The sequence below is a fragment of the Primulina huaijiensis genome, chromosome 3 (assembly GCF_012295235.1).
Source record: "Primulina huaijiensis isolate GDHJ02 chromosome 3, ASM1229523v2, whole genome shotgun sequence".
Lineage (NCBI taxonomy): Eukaryota > Viridiplantae > Streptophyta > Magnoliopsida > Lamiales > Gesneriaceae > Primulina > Primulina huaijiensis.
The window spans coordinates 24,148,152-24,168,872 of record NC_133308.1 but is presented as its reverse complement, the minus strand read 5'-3'; the positions used below and the strand labels follow the sequence as shown (position 1 = coordinate 24,168,872).

The following is a 20,721-nucleotide window of genomic DNA, read 5'->3' as shown; positions in this document are numbered from 1 at the left end:
GCATGAGCTATCATGATGACTGTGATTGCATGACCTAAAAGCCCATGGACCTTACAATATCCATGTTTCGAACCCAAGAGTGGTTGCAAGACTCAAAAAAGGATGGTCCATGAGCCTTAGAGCAATAATTATACGTGTAATGAGATTTAAAAAATTTAAGTTACACTTATGATAAAATAACAAGTTCTCTATCCTAATATGGATCCTAATATGCATATAGATAGATATAACAATTAAGAAAGTTGAATATGTATCCTACAAAAAATTGTGTGAACTTTGATGTAATTACATTGAAAGTCACATAAAACATATAATACTGTCTAATTTAAATTTGGATAAAAGTCAATGGTTCTCTCGAGGAAAACCGCGTAATTACGGGCAATATTTCATTTTATTTTGGAAATCTTGAAGAAAGAATAGTGGGAAAATGGAGCGAAAGAAAATTTTAGGAAAATCGGATGAATGATTAATTTTATCTAGGGAAGAAAATCAAATTAATTAAAAATTATATAATAAAATATTTGGCTATTTTGAAAAGGATATATATAAATGTAATTAAGTATGAATCCCATTTCTAAATAAAAAAAATCAAAGAACGAATCTGAAACTTAATTCAAAATTTGAGACTTTGATTATATCCCCTTTTTATTGTCCCGTTTTTGTGCATGACATGGTGGTTTTATTCAAGTCAACTGTGAAACTAAACGAAAGTGGACAAGTATTCTGAATATTTTGAATTGGTCAATGTATTAGGCCCCATTTTTCAAGTCAAACCTCAAATCAATAGCTTGCAATTTCTTTGATTTAAAGTAACAACTAAACTAAGTTAAACTCCTCAGTCATCAGTTTGTAAGTAACAAAGACATCAAATATTTTAAAACCAAAAAAAGAAGAGAAAAAAAAAAAAACAAGAAACCAAATGGCAATTCAAGAAATCACAACACTCTCCACTCCCCAAAGAACAATGGCGAGTCTCCTACTTTTTTCCAGAACCAACAATGCAAATCAACCTTCTCTATCAACACCATCTTTGCCTTTGCCCACGTTGTCCAAATCGTTTATGCGAGAAAACATCAAGAAATCAGAGGCCATGATCCGAAAATGGGATCCTTCCAACCCTTCGATGGAGAAATTCGTCGCGATCTTCCAAGAAAACAGGAAAGAGGCCAAGGAATTCGTCAGGTGTGTGAAGGACCTGCGCAAGGTAATGCATTTATTGATCTCGGAACATACGAGTTCCGATCAGTTGGTCCTAGGGAACAAGTTGATGAAGATCGCCATGAAGCGGCTAGAGAAGGAGTTCTTTCAAATCCTATCTGCAAACAGGGAGTACTTGAATCCAGAATCCGTGTCGAGTGGATCATCACGACTATCTCGGTCCTTGTCGTTTGGAAACTCCGAAGACGACGAGGAGTATAACAACCTATCCAACGACGATGATGCTCCCATGTCGAAGGTGGAAAGAGCTATGTCGGACCTAAAACTGATTGCTGAAACCATGATCAGCTCAGGTTACGGCAAAGAGTGCCTCAAAATATACAAAATCACCCGAAAATCAATCTTGGACGAAGAACTCTACCGTCTCGGTGTGAAGACTCATCCGTCTACCCATGTGATCAACCGGTTGGGTTCGGAGGCTCTCGAGCATCAAATCGAAAAATGGATACTTGCTGCGAAGATTGCCGTCAGATCCCTCTTCCGCGGGGAAAGATCTCTTTGTGATCATGTTTTCTCTGCCTCAGAGACGATCAAACAAGCCTGTATCTCCCTTATAACAGTTGAAGGTTCTATCAAATTGTTTAAATTCCCTGAAATGGTAGCTAAGAGCAAGCGATCACCAGAAAAGATTTTCCCATTGATGAACATGCATGAGACCATCTCCGAGCTCTGGACCGATATCGACTCCATCTTCTCCTACGAATCACTCTCAGATATCAGAGTACAAGCTCTCTCCTCTCTGCACAAACTCAGAGACTCTGTTCAAACAATTCTCTCCGAATATGTTATATCGATTCAAAAGAACTCGTCGAAAACCACAATACCTGGTGGTGGGATTCATCCGATGACATGTTCGGTTATGGATTACGTCTCGTCACTTGCGGACAACAGCGGGGCACTCTCAGAAATTATGGCAGAAGACCAAGAAACCATCGCCGCGAGGTCGCCATTCCCAGAATCTTACTTCGACAGCTCGGCTCCAAATTCCTCTGTAGCCAGCCGCCTCGCCTGGATAATTCTTGTCCTTCTCTGCAAGCTCGACAGCAAAGCGGAGCTCTACAACGACGTGGGGTTATCATATCTCTTCTTAGCAAACAATCTCGAATCTGTGATCGAAAAAGCTAGCACGACGGCGTTGAAACTAATCTTAGGGGAAGAATGGCTGTCCAAACTCCAAAACAAGGTGAAACTATACGCAGCAAACTATGAATCAGTAGCTTGGAGCAAAGCACTTTCATGTCTTCCGGCGGAGAACGTGGTGGCCGAAATGTCACCCGGTACGATCAGCAAGTGTTTCAGGCAATTCAACTCCGTCTTCGAAGACGAATATCGAAAGCAAAGCTCGTGGGTCATCCCCGACTCAAAGCTCCGAGACGAGATCAAAGTGTCCATAGCGGGGAAACTAGTGCCTGCTTATAGGGAATTCTACGACAGTTACATGACAGTTTTGAGCAAGGAAAGCAACGACTTCGAAGTGTTGGCGAGGTTTTCACCCGACAATCTGGGAAACTACTTGTCAGATTTGTTTCATAACACTGCTGCTTTCGGACATTCATCTTCTTCTACCCAATCCCGCATGTCGCGATGCCTTTGAATCAACAAATTACAATTTTTTTTTTTACCTTTTTAGTAAATGATAACGAACAAATAATTTCACGTTCAAGTCTAAGTAGAATTTGAACCTGATACAATATGGATTTTGAGACAAAACCTTGTCACTATTGTTCAATTTTACTTTGGCAGTCTTGGGCGGAAAATTTTTTTGGGAACAAATGATTCGGTATAATTATATTTGTCATTCCTCTTGTTTGAGATCGAAACGATGTTGATCCCTCTTGTATTTTCGTGCCATTTCTCATTACTTCGTAACGATAATGTATTAATATCGGAGAAAAAAATGTTTAGAATTCATAAATCAAGTTACCTTTAAGTTACGTCGCAAACAAGGATCAATATGGTTCTGAACCCGAATAACAGGGACCAAAATCGCAATTATCGTATATAATCGTCATATGTATCATGTGTATGTGAAATTTAACCGCAGAGAAGAGCTCTCCTATAGTAATGAATGCAGTATAATGCTCGGATGTAGCAAATTTACACGGTCTAAGAAACAAGCCAAACAATATCCCAACAGACCAAATATCTGTTAGCAAAACAGTCAAAACCAAACCAAGTTTCACTGCAAGATATCAACAATTTACATCAGTTCCTGTGATCGTCTCACGCATCGACCGACTTTCTTCTTGAATTCATGCCTTTGTTCTCTCCATTCCTTCTGCAGAGAAATTGGAACGGATCATTCATTTTGATGGACGGATGGATTACAAGTCAAGCATAGACAGTTAAAATGGAACGGAGTCGGAAAAAGTGACATCATCGACACGAACATGAGAATTAAAGAATGTTTTATGCAGAACGTCTTATAATTTAAGATAGGGGCTCCTTTCAGAGCTTATAAGATCTCCTACAGTAGCACACACATTTAAAAACTTGTCAGGTGTTAATATATTTAAAAGATTAGTTCCTCATGGGAAAAAAATAGTATTATAACATTACCGGCTAAAAATTTTGTGGTTTGAATTCTGAAGTCATAAGACAAAAATACTTTCTTTTTTGAACCAAAGAAATTTTAACACAACAATTTTGTGCTTTCAGCTCTCACATAAAAAATCATAATCATCGTGCGGGTCAAGAAAGAAGTTTTTTATACAAGTTAGTAAAACTTTGTTTAAAAGCTAGAAAGAGCACAAGGGACATTAATAAATTAATTTAAGCTTTCTTATAATTTGCTTTATCGAGTTCAGTATCAGGAAAACACCTTCTAAATACACAGGATCTAATCAGATAGTGAGAAAATCATAAATCTAATGCATTTGAACTTACAGCAGCTTCGACATTGGCAGGGGACTCGTCATTTGGACTTGAAAGCATCGATATGATGCTTAGAACTATACTCTCCACCTGCAAACAACAGAATCATTTGTATACTTTTTTCTCACAGAATTATCGTGGGCAGAACAACTGATGATGTATGGCATTTATCATAGAATAAAACGCTGTTACTGCTATAGAAGGAAAAAATTGGAAATTCCAAGTTTACATATGCTCAAATATCAGTAAAAGAATTCAAACAATAAAAAGCTTCCTTTAGCTCCAGATTTAAAAAATAAAAATAAAAAATTAGACAGAGAAACCAACAAATATTCACAAACAAGATGCTACTTGCAAAAGAGCATCCCAGGCAAGCTGGATTTTCTGACTGAACATGCTTGAATAGGTTCTCCAACAAACTGAAAAATGAAAAGGTTCACCACTAACTCATTGCTACCCTCTACTAGTCTGAAACATAAACCAAAACCAAAACCAAAACGAACTTCACAATTGTTGGATAAAAACAAACTCTTGGAATTCAATTTGATGCCAAGTCCCATACTATTTCAAATAGTTCCCCAAACCATCCCTTATTCCACGAAACCGACACACTCAATCAGTGGAGCGTCTCCTATTAGCTTATCCTTGCTATTTCAAAAGATAGGGATAGATGAAATAGAGTAGCACATGTGAAAAATAAAATATTGCAAAGACCATTCAACTCTTCATGAAAATAATATTAGCTCTTGAATTATTGGACAGAATTTAACACTAACTTTGGCACTGGACAAAAGAACCCTCATTTGGAACCAAATGAACGGGCAAACATTCTCATACCCGTGGAAAAAAGACAAAAAAGAGAAGTTGCAAGTTCTTAAATCCATGTGCTTCTCCAAAACATCTCACAATTCTGCCAATCACATTTCTTTTGCCGAATCCATGTGATATTTCAAAAAATAAAATAAAAAAACGTGATTCACAAATAGTCCGACGTTCACAACATATGGAAGGAAAAATAGCTAGTACAATCTCGACAAAGTAACAAGTTGACGAGAATCGCTTTCCCAACAATTTTTTATCCTAAATTCATTTGTAATTGTAATAGAGTTTTTTGAAGCATCAATTTCAACGCAAGTTCCATTAAGCAACATCAAAATCATAAATAAAAAGAAAAATGACCAAACAGGAGGGCCAACTATGAGAAAAAGCATATAAAGAGCATAAATAATCCGAATATATAAGTCCCTCTATGTTCTCGCTCTAACTGAAGACATACATCATGACTTGTTACATAAAAATCAAACTCAAGAAATTTTATCTAGTATAAATCAGGCTGGTTACAAAACCAATGCTCCATCAACAAATTATTCAGTCTCTCCTACTTTTAACAGTAACAGATCATTTAATTACTTATTACAGAGTTAGTTACCAAAAAAATGTCGAGGTCGAGGTAGGTTTCCTTTACCTCTAAAGAATTTCTCAAACCACAACCAGACAAAGGATCAACAAACTTTCAATTCAATAGATTCATTTCAAATACGACAATATTGTAGGAATTTCACTAGGCATTGATCAATGTTATAAAAATTGCAAAAGTATTGTAGCTAAAACTATTAATTTCTTTTTTACAAATTAACATGCTCAGTTTTGTACACGATTCTACATGAAAATTCAACTACAATAGACGAAAATCATAGTCACCGAAGAATGTATCACAAAATATGATATAGCAAAACTGATTCATGATTATACAGTGTGTACAGGAGACCAGCGTTCACTAGCATGCTCATAGCCATTTGGATCATCTCCAGGGGGGTGAAGAATTGAAATGCAAACCTTCCCATCAGGATAAACTGCAATTTATGACTTCAAATCAGAACCCCATTAACCATCTAATTTAACATTTTAAAAAGAGAATGAATACAAACCATTAGGATGCCAAATCTCAGAGATAAATTTCACTGTTGGAGGACTGTTCGGATAATTCATGGGGAAGCTCATGATGGCATTGAAGAAACCACTTTCACTGCATCCAAATTAAATATGACAATTAGAAGGAAGCACACAATAAGTTGTATTGTTAATAATAACATCCAAATTAACACAAAGACCAATCAGGTTCTTAAATGCATAACCAGACGGCATGGTTATTCAAGCTCCACCAAGTCAGTGCAACTGTCTTTTCATTTCATTACTATTTTATCCTCTATCACATAGATTCACAAACAAATCACTATTCCAAAGTTAAATTGGCACATTATTTTCCACTGATTCAACATAAAAAAAACTAAATCATGCCTGTGGTTCAGCACCACATTTCTAATCCTTCCCAATTGCTAAGTTCAAAACTTTCCACATGCGCCGCCACCATAAAACATATCAAGGGTAACAGCTTAAATACAGATATTACAAGTCTTTCATTTAAACAAAAACACCAAACTGTTGATAATATTCTACGATCACCAAAGGTCCCTAACTGTAGTTTTTGTTCTGAGCTGTCACGATTCAAATTTCACTGAAATAGGTAATAGGTAACATGTTATACTCCAAATTTGGTCACTTCACATAAATATTATCTATTTGCACACAATTCATAAATACTTTTGCATGTTGCAGTAGACACCTCAACTACAACTCACTCCTACTCCTTGAATCTCAGATGGAAAGCAGCAGCCCAGAGTATGCAGAGGCTGGGGAAGGGAAAGAGGGGAGGGGGGGTGTCACGGCCTCTGGGCCATAGATTGAAAGCTCAAAGGGATATGTGACTAGATCATTGACTAGTGTAAGCACAGAGAAATGGTCGTCGAGGTTGCGGAGACAGGCATGATGTTGGAAGCAGGTGGTGAGTGCAAAACGATGATATTAAATTAGAACTTTATCAAAATTGATAGATCTGAACATTAGTGGTTGGAAAAATCTGGTGTTGGAAATCGGGAGCACGGACAAAGGCAGGTTCTGTAGCGAATAACATTTGGATCTTGGGACTTGGATATTACACAAAAACAATCATGAAGAAATAGGATTGTTCATTCATAATAAAAAAAAATACTGTAAAACAGCTCATGGTTCTGCATTATAGGTGGAAGAATGATTGGATGCTATAAAAATAATAAGTTTCAAAACGTATTGAATGTGATTCAGTTTCCTTTTAACTAGTAAGTTTCAAATCTAAACTTAAATTCAGAAAACAAAGGAAAGTGATGCGGACAAGTATAACGTGTCTGAGGAAGTCAACCTAATGTAAAATGGAATTCCGAAACTCAAACATTCAATTTGTGGATGGCATTTGATAGTTACAAACACACCTTGGAGATTTTGGATTACAACATAAGAATTAGGAAATATAACCAGACAATTCACATCATTACATATGCACCTATGTACATATGATTAAGAAAAACCAAAACTCAAAATAATCAATTTATAATTATAAATACCTTTAATACTAAAACACAAATTGTCATTTAAAACACATTTTAAATTATAATATGTGGTTACTATTTATTTATTCAAATACTTGATTTACTAAATTGGATTACGCTTTAAACACGCTCAATATGGCCAACCATGATTTTAACCATTTTTCCTTTCTTGATCAAATCGTTGTGTTTTACACGTGCTTTATGCTTAATCTTCCATAATCGCCACATAATATCACATTTAGATCACGGAAAAGAGTGTCTCATGAGCTGTAAGACCAATATCCAAAAACACCAGCACAGCAACTAAAACCCTTGCGAAAGAAGATTTATTAAAAACAAGAAAGAAAAAACCATAAAGCAAAACGATTGAATAACAAATCATACACGCATTCGAATTATCATACCAACCAGGGGGATAAATATTCACGAATGTAACACAAAAAGAACATGATATATTTGCTCACTAGAGTGTGTCAGGGGGGCCAATTATCGTAACACTCCATTCAAACAGGTTGCTTTCATCCAACAAACCAGCCGAAAATCCATCCACGGGGTGTTTGCACAGATCTAAAAATCAATTCCCAGATCATTAAACCCACAAAATTTATCAAAGATTGGGAGAAAGATAAGTCTATTCTTTCAAGAAATTCAGAAAAAAAAACCGAAAATTCTTGACATATGAGTACCTTTAAGCTGCTTTTGCAGGAGGAGGCTACCTTGAGAGGGTGAAGCCATCAATTTTCTCTTTTTAATTGGAATTTAGAGAAAATTTCAGGGGTACGAAAGAGGCGGAGAGGGTGGCAAAAATTACGGCCGTGAGGCTGACAGCTGTTTCGATGTCTATATAATATGAAACACAAGATTTGCGGGCCACCTTTGGGCTGAAACCAGTTCACTGCGGTTCATAAATGCGTACAAAGGGAATGGATGCACGGGCCACCTTTCCAATATANCGAATATTTGAGAAATTTGAAGATTAGATTTTTTTTCAGAATTGGCTCGAGTTCGAGCTTGGCTTAGAATATTCGAGAATGTTTGTGCATTATTTGAACTACCATTAAAAAAAATGCACGAAATATATTTATTTATTATATGAATCAAAAGTTATAGTTAGTGTCCATGGTACATCTCAAATATTTTAAGTCGTACAACAACACAAATGTCATGTTTCAATCGTCATCTTAACAAGGCAGTTATTACATCCCAAACAATTATCATCTCATTAATTTCATTTATTATCATCTATGAGAATTGAACAGATATATGACATTGACTTTGATGCAAATTTTAGAATCAATTGTTCGTAACTTTACCAAACGTTGTAGTTAGTGGTGACGATGCAACAACGAACTCAAGAGTCACGTTTCGATCGATATCCTAACAACGACAATTATTGTACCTTAATTGTAAGAGCCCAATAACCAATTTGAGCCTAGCCCATTTCACTTTATTAATTAACACAACTCATGTAATGTATTCTGCGTACAACATTAGAACAAATCTCTCCATGTCTTGCACCCCATTGCTTTTTTCTCCTCTTTCTGTAGCAGTCGCGTAGCGCCGCCAGCGGCCGGATAAGTGAGGCAACAGCTAGCAACCTTCTTCCTCCAGTCTATTAGCCTCTTTCCTACCATGAATCGGAAGGTCACGAGCTCAATCGGCTTGTTTTCCATCACCCGTGCGTGTGGGCTTCGATTCGGTTTTAGGTAAGATTATGACTTCGATTCTTAGATGTTCTTGGTGGAAGCCTTAGGTTTTCCCCTGTTGTCTAGCTTGTTTTCTGACCGTGAACAGTGATTCTGGTGATTTTTCTGGCGAGCCACCTCTGAGAGATCACCGTTGTACGTTTAAGCCTCGATTCTTGAGGTATTAAGCTTGAAATTCCAGATTTTGAATGGGTTTATAGACTGAGAATTCGATTTTTAACCGCTCCGATTTAAATTGTTTTAGTCAGTTGGAATGCAGTATACTGAAGTATATAGCGAATTTATATTTTAGGTTATATCGTTGGACGAGTTCATCAGAAAGTCCTTAAGAAATTACTGTGGTATTGTAAGTTGTAGTTGAGGTACACTCAAACCTATAATATTATGACGCTTATATTAGCGTGTAAGAATATTCAATGGATGTTGTTTGTTATTATGTGCATTGAATGTTTATTCTGATGCATTCATGCATTAATTGTATTAGTATAACATATTGAGCCTTGACTCCTTTGACGGCAATTTATGTTGATTCTGTTGATACATATATTGAGTCATCAGAGGGACGAATGGGTTATAATTAGCCACATTTCCAGATGATGGCTAGGGACGAACGACTTAGCTACTCGCATTCCCGATGCTACGTGCATAGACGAGCGGGGATTTGATGTTGCATTCCTGACACGGGTTGTGGGGACCCGGACGCTAATCATCTTCTTAATCGTCATTGGGATAATTGGATCAATGTAATTAATATGGGTCTACAATTTTTTTTTAATAGAGTGCGGAACGTAATGGAATCAATCTAATTATACATATCATTATAATAGTACAAATCTTGTACAACCAACATCAAACTCAAACTAAGGTGTACCAAACCCTATATACATGAAAGTCCGAAGTCTCCACTCTATCACGATCTCTCTCCTCATCTCCTCGACCCTGATCATGTCCCACCTGTTGTCATGTACACATACAAACAAGACAACAGCCGGATAACTCCGGTGAGAATATGATCCCAGTATAAATCAACGAACATGCGATAATATAATCAATATAAAAGCATGAAGTAAATATCAGAAATAAATGTCAAATCTGAAACATGAATCCATATAAAACTATAAATAAACTCGTGACTCCACGTCTCAGACTAGACTCAATCCTAGTCTAGGGATCTCGGTTTCCAGATGATGGCATTCCATATCGAATATCCGTGATAGAAGAAACTCCAATTCTAATCAACTTCGATATAACCAAACATCCAGTGTCTTGACCTATCCGTCACAGACCTTAGCACTTTCGCTAATACACTATCCTGTAACAGAGTGCAATGTGCCAATGACGATTCCATCACTATCCGGCACTTCTGTCAAAAGATTACTCGTCTAATACTCGCCTATAACATGCTTCCTATAAATCAATAGAAACAAGCATATCAATTCAAATCAAGGCATCTAATAACAATCAGTATGTGATTTAGGGAAACTCAAGTATGTCCTACTCGAGTCGATCTCCCAATACCACATTGACTTATACCTTTCGTCCGTAGTCTCGGTCTGAAGCAATATAAGTTCTGACCTCAAGACTGTCTCTGTAAATCTGAAACGACATATCGAGAATCATAATATCAATATTCCATGCTCAATTCAACACTGAATCTGATTAATATGAATTAATTCAAATCAACGGCATAACGGCACAATCCCGATATCCCCGTCAATATATTATCAATAGATATCAATTACAAACCATAACCCATATCCGGTACAATTCCTAATCAGTCCATAATCCAAATCTATTCGATTCCCAATCAATATAATCAGAAAATCATAACAATTTCAGAATCAGTCCGTTTTCTGATCTGACTTCGATTCTACGATGTCGAACATGTCAGGAACATCATATATGAATTGTATCAAATTCCTACAACATCATATTTTCAAATGATACCAGAAATCAATAAAACTTACGTCCAGTTGTAGCTGTTGACAAGAGGATCACAGTACCGTGTCCGGATTTAAATTCTGATANGGGTGGCCACTGTTCTTGTTGATGATGCTATTCGTTCAATCGTTTGGACTCTGTTTGGTATCCGTTATTCCATTTTTACCATTCATGCATTGCATATCATTACATTTACTTGGTATTATTACATGTCTTTTATATACGTCGTAATTTTACTGGTTTGTCGTTCTGAGATCTGATCCATGTTTTCTTTTACGTTGTGGTTGTTTTTTATGGCATAACAGGTCATTCCAGGGGATTTGACGCGTTTGGTGGAGCGTCAGTGAGTGGTACCCAGTAGTTGAGTCGGTTTGTGTCAGAGTTCCCAGATATTTATATATATTATATTAGTTTGATACTTTTGTCAGGGAGATGTCCTGCGTAGCTGTATTGTGATGTTTTTATGTTGTTTTGGATATTGGTTTGTTTGATTGTGAACTTGATGTTATTTTCGAGCATATATTGTTGTTGTTGTTGTGTTTTCAGAAATTTTTGGAATGTCCTATTTACGGAGAGGTCATGCCAAAATTTCTGCAAGCCCAAATGAACATTTTAAACTCGTTTTCGCTGTTTACACTAATTACTATTTGTTGTTTATTAATTAAATATTAATTAAAAGCACGAGTCCTCATATCAATAATATATTATTATATTATATTTTAAAAAATTAGCATTTCGGGCATGAATTCGGCTCACAAAATATTCAAACATATTCAAATTCGATACTTTTCTCATATGAGTGAAATATTTTTCGAAACGATTTTATTTGTTTAGTTCCTCTTTATAATCCATATATTTCTTTGTTTCCCTTGTTAAGTTAAATGGTTGAATTTACATTTTGCCCTTGCTATATTAAATATTTTATTTTCTTGGAATTTTTTTAAAAAGTAAAAAACATGGGAAACATGAAGATCAAGTCTTAAATATTATAAGCGTAAGCATACTTAATCGCTAAATGCGGCCAATTCTTTATCTTTTTCATCTGATTTTGTTCATATCATTGTATTTTGCTCACACTTCATGCTTAAAGGCTACATAAATTCATTTAGTAGAATACTGGTTTTTAGGTTGGAAAATCATTAACAACGATAAGCAAGGGCGATTGCGCCATATAAAACCATGGATCAATAATAACTCACAAGGAACAGAGGATTTGTCTAGGTTATCTTGTACAAGTTTTGCTATGAATCATTCTTGATCTTCTTGTGGTTTTGGCTTCTATTTGTGTAGTGAAATGCAAATTTGAAGTAACGAGAAACAATGGATTTGTCTATACAACATCCGAAAAAGATCTCCTTGCATATGTGCAGCCATTGGACGAGGTTGTGGTAAAGTCCACCCCCATGTGTAATGGTTTTTACTCTTCAGATTGATGAGACCACACAAAAATTATATTTTCTGGTGTAGAATCTATTTTTCATGTTGGTCTGATGTGCGACAAATTAAGATAATAAATATGAAAATAAAGAATAAATTAGTCACCGAGATATACGTGGAAAACTCCTAAAAATTATCAGGGTAAAACCGCGGGTAAGATGAAAAGAATTTCACTACAATATTTTATGGTATACAACCGATCACGATGTTTCCTAAGAGAACACGCACTCTTTTACTACAGGAGAACAAACACCTTACAAATATCATAGAACTAAACACTCAAATACTATAAAATAAAAAAATAGTTGAGAATGAGATCATAAAGGAAGTGAATCGATACAACACTTCATAGGCGTTCTTCCTCGTTTGAACGCAATAATCTTCCACACATTTTCATTGTATGAACATGACTTGAAATTCAATTATGCTATGTAATAAATGTGCAACCCTGCTTTTTGACTTTATGCAATTCTCACATGATTTGTGGACATTTCCGGGGAAAAAAAAAGATATACATGTTATATCGTGTGTTTTGCTATAATCATCTTACGGGTCTTCCCATTTTGTTATTGTAATCGGTCTATTTCAGTGCCAACACCAGATTTCATGATAAGCAAGGAACCTTGCCTTGGATATCCAAGCCATATAAATATATTCAGCCCAACCTTGGCCTACGTTGGATCCATCCCTAAGAACTAGTGGTTTCATCTTGAAATATGATCAACCACTAAGACTGATATTATTTTAACTCATAGTTTGATGTATTTTGAAACCCAATAATTTAATTGTTTTACAGCCACAAACCACACAATATACATGAACTGAAAAGAAGCCTTCTTGGTTTAGCCTGAACTATATATGACACCACCTTGTTTTCATAGCATACAACTTATTCTTATCTAGGAAAAATGTGATGACATGATACTGAAAAATGACAGCGAACCCGGACGACAATATTACAAGATGGTTAAAACGAGAAAATTGTCATTCTGCCTTTGTACAAGAGTTAGCCTGATCTTTTTGGTAGAGACAAACAAGAAATTATGGATGACATTGCTGAAAAGATGAATCCAATGAAGAGAAGGGCAGCAGCTGCATTCGCCTTGTTCAAGAAACGATCAGTATCTGAGTCAACGATTCCCTGGTCATTGATGCGTTTCAAATCTACAGTGAGTCCGAAACATGCGGCTGCACCAGTTGCCAATAGGTAGGAAACTACCTGCAGCTCAGACAAATTATAATCAAAATAGCTAGACAAATAATAAATCGGGCTATCATATATTCATATTGATCATACTTTTAAGAACATCATCTACGAGTAAAATTTGAAATAAATAGATCGGAGATAAATTTTGTATACGACGATTGCTGTTTCATTCTAACCTTGTCACCAAAAAAGTCAACAACGGATAAGCCATCACCCCCAATCTTATTTCCTGTGCTCACATAGAATACTGTGAATGCAGCCTGTAGGAGTGTATAAGCCATTCCAATCACACCCGCAGCAAGCATGTAACTGCGCATATTTCAAAAAAAAAAAAATTTAATTTCCAATAATTCAGCAGATAGTTAAAGAATATTTCTATAAAAATAATTGTCGATNCATCGATCAGGAACACGCACTAACCGGTAAGCATAGAAGTCGCTGAATTTGGCCGCACCTTCGATCTTGTTGGTGGCCATAATGATAACCGAAACGAGTACGAGAACGAAGGTGATCACCCGAACCGCGAGTGTCGCCACCGGTGGGACGGTTTTCGATGGTGGCGGTGCCATTTCTTCTCTCCAAGTGATATAATATAAGATGATATATAAGTATTTGTGTGTAGATTATAGATACACATCTGGCACTTATGTCTCCTTTTATATATACATATATTCAGGGACGGAGTCAGGATTCAAAAATACATGGGACTGGATATATTGTCGTCTTCTAAGCAAGAATTTAAGGGAAGTTTGCATTCATACGTAGGAGTTGACTCTGGTTTTCCTCATATGTTTCATTAGTTCTTTAAAAGTTGAAAAATATATATTACAAAATTAATTATATATTTTGTTAAATTAAATAAAATAATCATAATGATTTATATGTACACTCGTTGTGTGTATTTTCATTCGATTTTTTTTATATATATAAGTACTCTTGTTAAAAAAATCGATAATTGTTAAAATGTCTGATTTTAATAAGTTTTTAAGATTTTTTTTACATGTTTAATTTTCATGTAAAAGAAAAAAAATATATAGGGGCTATAAATGAAATAGATGTATTTTAGGGATTTTAAAATTTACACCAAAACACTATTTTATTTTTGTCTCTATTATAACTCGAGTACAATTACATTTTTTAGTCCATTCATCGAATTTTCTTCTGACATATTCGTAAATTTAAATTATTTGTGAAATTGCTCGATAAAAATTATATATAACGAATTCTAATAATTTCAAAGAACTTGACAAAAAAATTCTATTTTATTTTGTCAATGTATTATATATAATTGATAAAAAAAAATATTTTTTAAAAAAATCAATAATCATGGTTCTGTAATTAGTAATGATTGCCCATAGATTTCGTGATCAAATTCCATTTTTTTCTTCTCTACATTTCCTCATAATCTTTCAAATTGCCAAAAAAAAAAGTCAATGGAACGAACAATAGAAGACTTTACGTGTTAGCTAAAAACATACAAAGTTTTGGAGAATACGAAATTCCCTTTCATAAAGTCATCGGTCGACACAAGTTAGCTTAATGTCTTAATTATTTCCAATTTTGAAAATTGGATCTCATCCTATGTAGTGTGGGAAGACTCTGCGAAAAGTCAACATCATCGTTTCCCGTAAACTCCCCACTCGAATAAAAGAAAAAACCAATCTTTCGATAATTGGATCTACGCTGAGAATAATCTACGCAATGAATACGACTCCCCCCTATTTGTTCCTAGCCGCAATATAAGACCTTATTTTTTCTTTTTTTTATCAATTAAGAAAAACATTGGAAAGAAAATTCTTTGATCATAACATAATTAAAGGCTCCATACACTTGGGATGAAATATTAACAAAAAAAGTTCCCGAAATTATTTAAATTTTAGAATGATGGCAAGTAAGCTAGTTCGTGAAATATGAGTAGTTTTTTAATTTGTTGTGGAATAGATGGAATAGAATAATACAAATATTTATATTATCAAAGAAAATAGAGGTAATATTATAATTAGAAAATTGATAAGGTAATTCGACAGTTTGACAACAACTGGTTATAACACACACCGATTTTGTCTATATTATCCCTCAATTTTAATATAGTAATATATAGATAATTATAATGGTATTTATAATATTGATTTATATTATATTTGATGTGTTATTTATTGAATAATAATAGCAGTATTATGTAATATAAATTATATACTTGTATTTTCAAAATCACTTATTATGCATGTAAATTATCACGCTATGAAACCGAGACGCATCATCGGTGTTGTTTAACAATTTAAAATCGCAAAATAACAAGTCATGTCGTACATGAAATAACCAAATAGTCAGTTTATTACATAAATCAGAACTGTTTTTAATAGTGCAAAACACAAATGCGAAAGAGAAAACTTAAAGGAAAATAAAACTAAAACCGATAATTAAACATCATGTCTCAAACTTGATCATCAACTCCAAAACATGTGTTGTTCATGCTCTTCCAATTGAACTTCATCCTTATCTTGGGAAGGAAGTAAGAGATGAGTGTTTGGGAGAAACACTCAGCATGTGAGAGCCAATCGTATGCAAGAATATCGAAATATATATATAATTTTTTTGCATTGTGGCATGTCGCAATATTAGTCAATACATGAAACAAATAAAATTCGAAACAAGATATCAAAACATAATATAATTGAAGCATAAAATTATACAAAACATTATATTCATCTTTTTATCCATGTTATACTGATCAGTCTCTAATTATTACTCTTCTAAAAGGATGATACCATATATCGGTTATTATAACTCACATCAGGGTATTATCTTATCTTGTCTTATCACGTTTTGGAAATTTCCTTACTACTTTTAATTCGAATCCTAACAGTGCATTTTTTCAAGATTTCATAACATAGCTAAGAAATCATGTGGAAGGAAACATATCTGGATCAAAGGACATGAATCGACTAGTGTACGATCAAATTTTCAAAAACAATAACATAATCATTTTAAAGCATATATATAATATTACTTACAATTCTTGAAGCAACAATTACACGTGGAAAAATGCTTGCTAGAATGTTCACAGGGATTCTTCTTGTTGTCGAAACGTGGCTCGTAGAAAAAAGTGCTACTTGGCTCGAGTCTTGGACAGCTTCTTGATCAACTTTGGGCGGATTTTCTACTCGAAATTGGGCAAAAGAATGTTCGAAAATTCTGCTGCTGAGGTGTAACGTCTCAGATTCGCCGATTGTCTTCACTATATCAAGATGAGTCTTTCTAGCGTGCTCATATCCTCACTCACACGCATCCTAGGAAACTTCCCCAGATGGTATACCGGAAGGAGAGGGATTCAAAAACTGTTCAGGTATGAGACTGTGCAGTTGAGGAGGACTTAAAAGATTTGATAGGTAATATTCATATCAAGAAGGTGCATCTTCTTTTCGGTAGGTCATCATACAAGAAGTGTGCTTGACTTGAGGTAATTTTAGGATGAGTGAGCCCCTGGAAAGTTTCCTAGGGTGCATGTCAGTGAGGACATAAGCACGTTGGAAAGACTCATCTTGGTATAGTGAGGACAATCGTCAAATCTAAGACGTTGCATAAGGGGGCCCCTTATGCTCAAAATTTGGGATGTTTGTGTTTTGTTTTGTGTGATTTTACTCTACATTTAACCACTATTTATAAATTTTAAATAACCAGCTGAAAGGTTTTCCATTCATGACTATTTACTCCATTTAAATATCATTATTTCTCATTCATTGTGCTGTTACAACTCATCCCAAATCAGCTGGATGTTGCTCTTGGAATTTTCAAAAATATGTTGTTTGTGGCTGGATATTATTCAAACTTGTGACATAAATATGAGCTATTATTTATATATAAAGGAGTGAATGCTTGGTAAAAAACACTTAATTATTTAGAATCAAGGAATAATTGTTCACGAATTGTGCTGGTTATAATTATGCTGGAATTGAGTTCAAAATTTTAAATTATAGGCTTGATACGAAGCTGATTTATTTTGGGTCTTCACATTAATATTAACTGCATCCCATTAAAAATTATAATAAATTACGTAATTTGGATGGGGACATTATCGAAATTATATAACGTGTGCACTAAATTGAGTTCTTTGTACTCGTTGCTCGATATATGGCTTATATAGATATCAAATATTTGATTTTAGGGGGAAAAAAAACATATCTTGAATTTTTATGGAAAAAAACTACAAATTAAAAAAGAGAAAATTTTAATTTTGGTCATGTTTATTTATTTCTTTACTTTTTTGATAATCTATATTGTCAAACTTCAAATTTATCATCCGCTACATCAAATTTTTTTGCAATTTTATTTTTTCAACGTGACACTGATGCGACAGTGACATGTGTAATAATGCACCAGCAATCCAACTTAAAAATGACTAAAAATTAACGAAAATTGAAAGATACAAGATGTATACTGAAATTATATTACATAGAAGATCAAAAATCCAAAGAAACAAAATATAAGAACAAAATTTTAATTTTTTCCAACTAAAAAATTCAATCTTATTGAAACTCGGGTAACACTATATATAAGAAACTATTACCAAAATGAGGTGATATTGTAAGGAGATTAAAACAAATAGATCACTATATATTCTGCCCTTGTACGTACTCAGAATCTTTTTGGTAGAGACAATGAAGAAATAATTGATGATAGTGCTGAAAATATGAATCCAACGAAGAGAACAGCAGCAGCCGCATTCGCCTTGTTCAGGAATTTATCGGTGTCTGTGTTACCAATAATTCCCGCGACATTCTCTGAAGCATCGTTAAGCCGTTTCAAATCCACGGTGAACCCAAAGCATGCGGCTGCACCAGTTGCCAACAGGTAGGAAACTACCTGCATGCAGCTCAAACAAATTATATATAATCAAAATAGCTAGACAAATAATTTAATGGTCAGTCGTATTATATATATTCGTAGTTATATCGAAACTTTCGTGTCTATGGACGTCGCACGTATTGTGTGCATGTACGATAAATATTTATATGAAGAAGGGTTTTTACATAATATCAATAGTTGAATTGATGTCACTATTTTCATATAAAATATACTTGAAATAATAAATTTAACTGTGTTGTTATGAGAAATATATGAAGTTTGTAACGATGACCAAATAAATAAATTTAATATATTAATAAATTTATCACTATATATTTGATGAGAGATAATTAATATTTGTAAATAATTGGTAGACATATTTTAAGATTGTTTATCTTAAATTAAAATATAAATTAGATTGGTTGGAGGTAAAAATTATGTTTCATGTGTAAAATCCACATTAAAATAAAATTACTTATGTTTTGGTAAAAATAGCTAAGTTGCAATCGATATAATTTTATTTGGTTTCCATATACTTAATTTCAAAACCTTAAATTTATTTCAAAAGAAATTAAAATCATGCAAACGGTACATGGAGAACCAATTGTAACAACACAAAAATTCATGTGGGACAGTCTCACAGGTCAATTTTGTGAAACGAATATTCTATATGGGTCACCCACGAAAAGTATTATTTTTTATGTTAAATATATTAATTTTTATTGTCAATATGGATAGGATTGATCCGTCTCACGAACAAATATCCGTAAGACCGTCTTATGAAAAAAAACCTCTAGTTAGTTAAAAATATTTGGATATATACAAAAATTTCTATGGGACGGTCTCACAAATCAATTTTGTGAGACGAATCTCCGATCTTGTCACCAAAAAGGTCATATGAGAAGCATAATTTATAATTTTAATTAAAAATTATATATATTTTCTAATAAAAATTTATCTAACCAAAATTAGTTTTAATTAATTTCTACACAAATATAAAAGATTATAATAAATTGTATTTATTTCGAACCTTGTCACCAAAAAAGTCAACAGTGCGTAAGCCATCGCCCCCAATCTTGTTTCCTGTGAGCACATGAAGCAATGTGAGTGCAGCCTGTAGGAGTGTATAGGCTATTCCAATCACAGCCGCAGCAAGCATGTAACTGCATATATTTCAAAAATAAATAAATAANCTAACCGGTAAACATAAAAGTCACTGAACTTGATCGACTCGGCGTCGATCTTGTTGGTGACCATGACGACAGCCGAAACCAGTAGGCAAATGAAAGTGATCATCCGAGCCGCAAGCGCCACCACAGGTGGAACGGCTGTCGATGGTGGCGGTGTCATTTCTCCGGCCTTCCGAGTTATATATATACGATGATTTGATTTATAAGTGCTGTGTTATATATATCATATCCATAACTTTATGCCTCCTTTTATAGACTTATGTTTGTGTGTATCAGTCGACGACTTTGAAACTTTCGTACCTAACCAAGTAACTAAAGTTTGTACTAATACGTACATAACAGTTGACTTTTGTTTTATTTTCGGTATTATTTCCTTGAATTATTTAGAGAAAGCTGATATTCAAATTAGGTGATTTGACAGTTTCATAGGATTTTTGTCACATTATCAAAAATTATAACTAGTGATAACAATATAACTATAATATTTTAAATCGTACAACGACATAAGCGCAATTTGTCATCGTTCTCCTAGCAGAGAGTTATAACAATCAAGAAGAAAAAAAAAAGAGATATAGTAAGTAATAACAAGCGTCTTTAACATTTTAAATCATAGAAGTTCATAATTTATATTAATTTTTTTTATTTCTTTTGGCTTCAAAGCTTATTTTTAATTTTATTATATTCAGTTTTTTTAATAAAAAATGATAATATGGATAGCCGTATTTTTTGCCAAAAAAAGGTGTAGTTTAGAGACCAAAAGTAATTAGGGTCGGTGTAATGCCCGAGATTATAGCACTTTAATTAGACATGGATTAAAGTAATTGGGTAGAAATCCAAAGTCGAGGCCAGAACATTGCGCGCACATGCGCCAAAGAGTGGCG

The 20,721-nt window shown here is 34.3% G+C and overlaps 4 protein-coding genes across 4 annotated transcripts; 1 reads left to right on the top strand and 3 right to left on the bottom strand.

Annotated features, from left to right (window-relative positions):
• Positions 1-857: 857 nt before the first annotated feature.
• LOC140973932 (exocyst complex component EXO70H1) lies at positions 858-3,032 on the top strand. The gene has a single exon (XM_073437081.1). It carries the CDS (start codon positions 920-922, stop codon positions 2,810-2,812), a length of 1,893 nt encoding a protein of 630 aa, XP_073293182.1. The 5' UTR covers positions 858-919; the 3' UTR covers positions 2,813-3,032.
• Positions 3,033-3,167: 135 nt separating this feature from the next.
• On the bottom strand, positions 3,168-8,396 carry LOC140973931 (ubiquitin-conjugating enzyme E2 7-like). Its single transcript, XM_073437080.1, has 6 exons — positions 8,201-8,396; positions 7,979-8,081; positions 6,021-6,118; positions 5,845-5,945; positions 4,105-4,182; positions 3,168-3,496 (listed from the first exon to the last, which is right to left on the bottom strand). Exons 1-6 carry the CDS (start codon positions 8,247-8,249, stop codon positions 3,419-3,421), a joined length of 507 nt encoding a protein of 168 aa, XP_073293181.1. The 5' UTR covers positions 8,250-8,396; the 3' UTR covers positions 3,168-3,418.
• Positions 8,397-13,360: 4,964 nt separating this feature from the next.
• Positions 13,361-14,514, bottom strand: LOC140972285 (CASP-like protein PIMP1). The gene is made up of 3 exons (XM_073434735.1): positions 14,226-14,514; positions 13,982-14,114; positions 13,361-13,817 (listed from the first exon to the last, which is right to left on the bottom strand). Exons 1-3 carry the CDS (start codon positions 14,372-14,374, stop codon positions 13,605-13,607), a joined length of 495 nt encoding a protein of 164 aa, XP_073290836.1. The 5' UTR covers positions 14,375-14,514; the 3' UTR covers positions 13,361-13,604.
• A 3,707-nt stretch (positions 14,515-18,221) lies between these two features.
• LOC140972284 (CASP-like protein PIMP1) lies at positions 18,222-20,054 on the bottom strand. The gene is made up of 3 exons (XM_073434734.1): positions 19,849-20,054; positions 19,681-19,813; positions 18,222-18,668 (listed from the first exon to the last, which is right to left on the bottom strand). Exons 1-3 carry the CDS (start codon positions 19,998-20,000, stop codon positions 18,441-18,443), a joined length of 513 nt encoding a protein of 170 aa, XP_073290835.1. The 5' UTR covers positions 20,001-20,054; the 3' UTR covers positions 18,222-18,440.
• Positions 20,055-20,721: the final 667 nt, after the last annotated feature.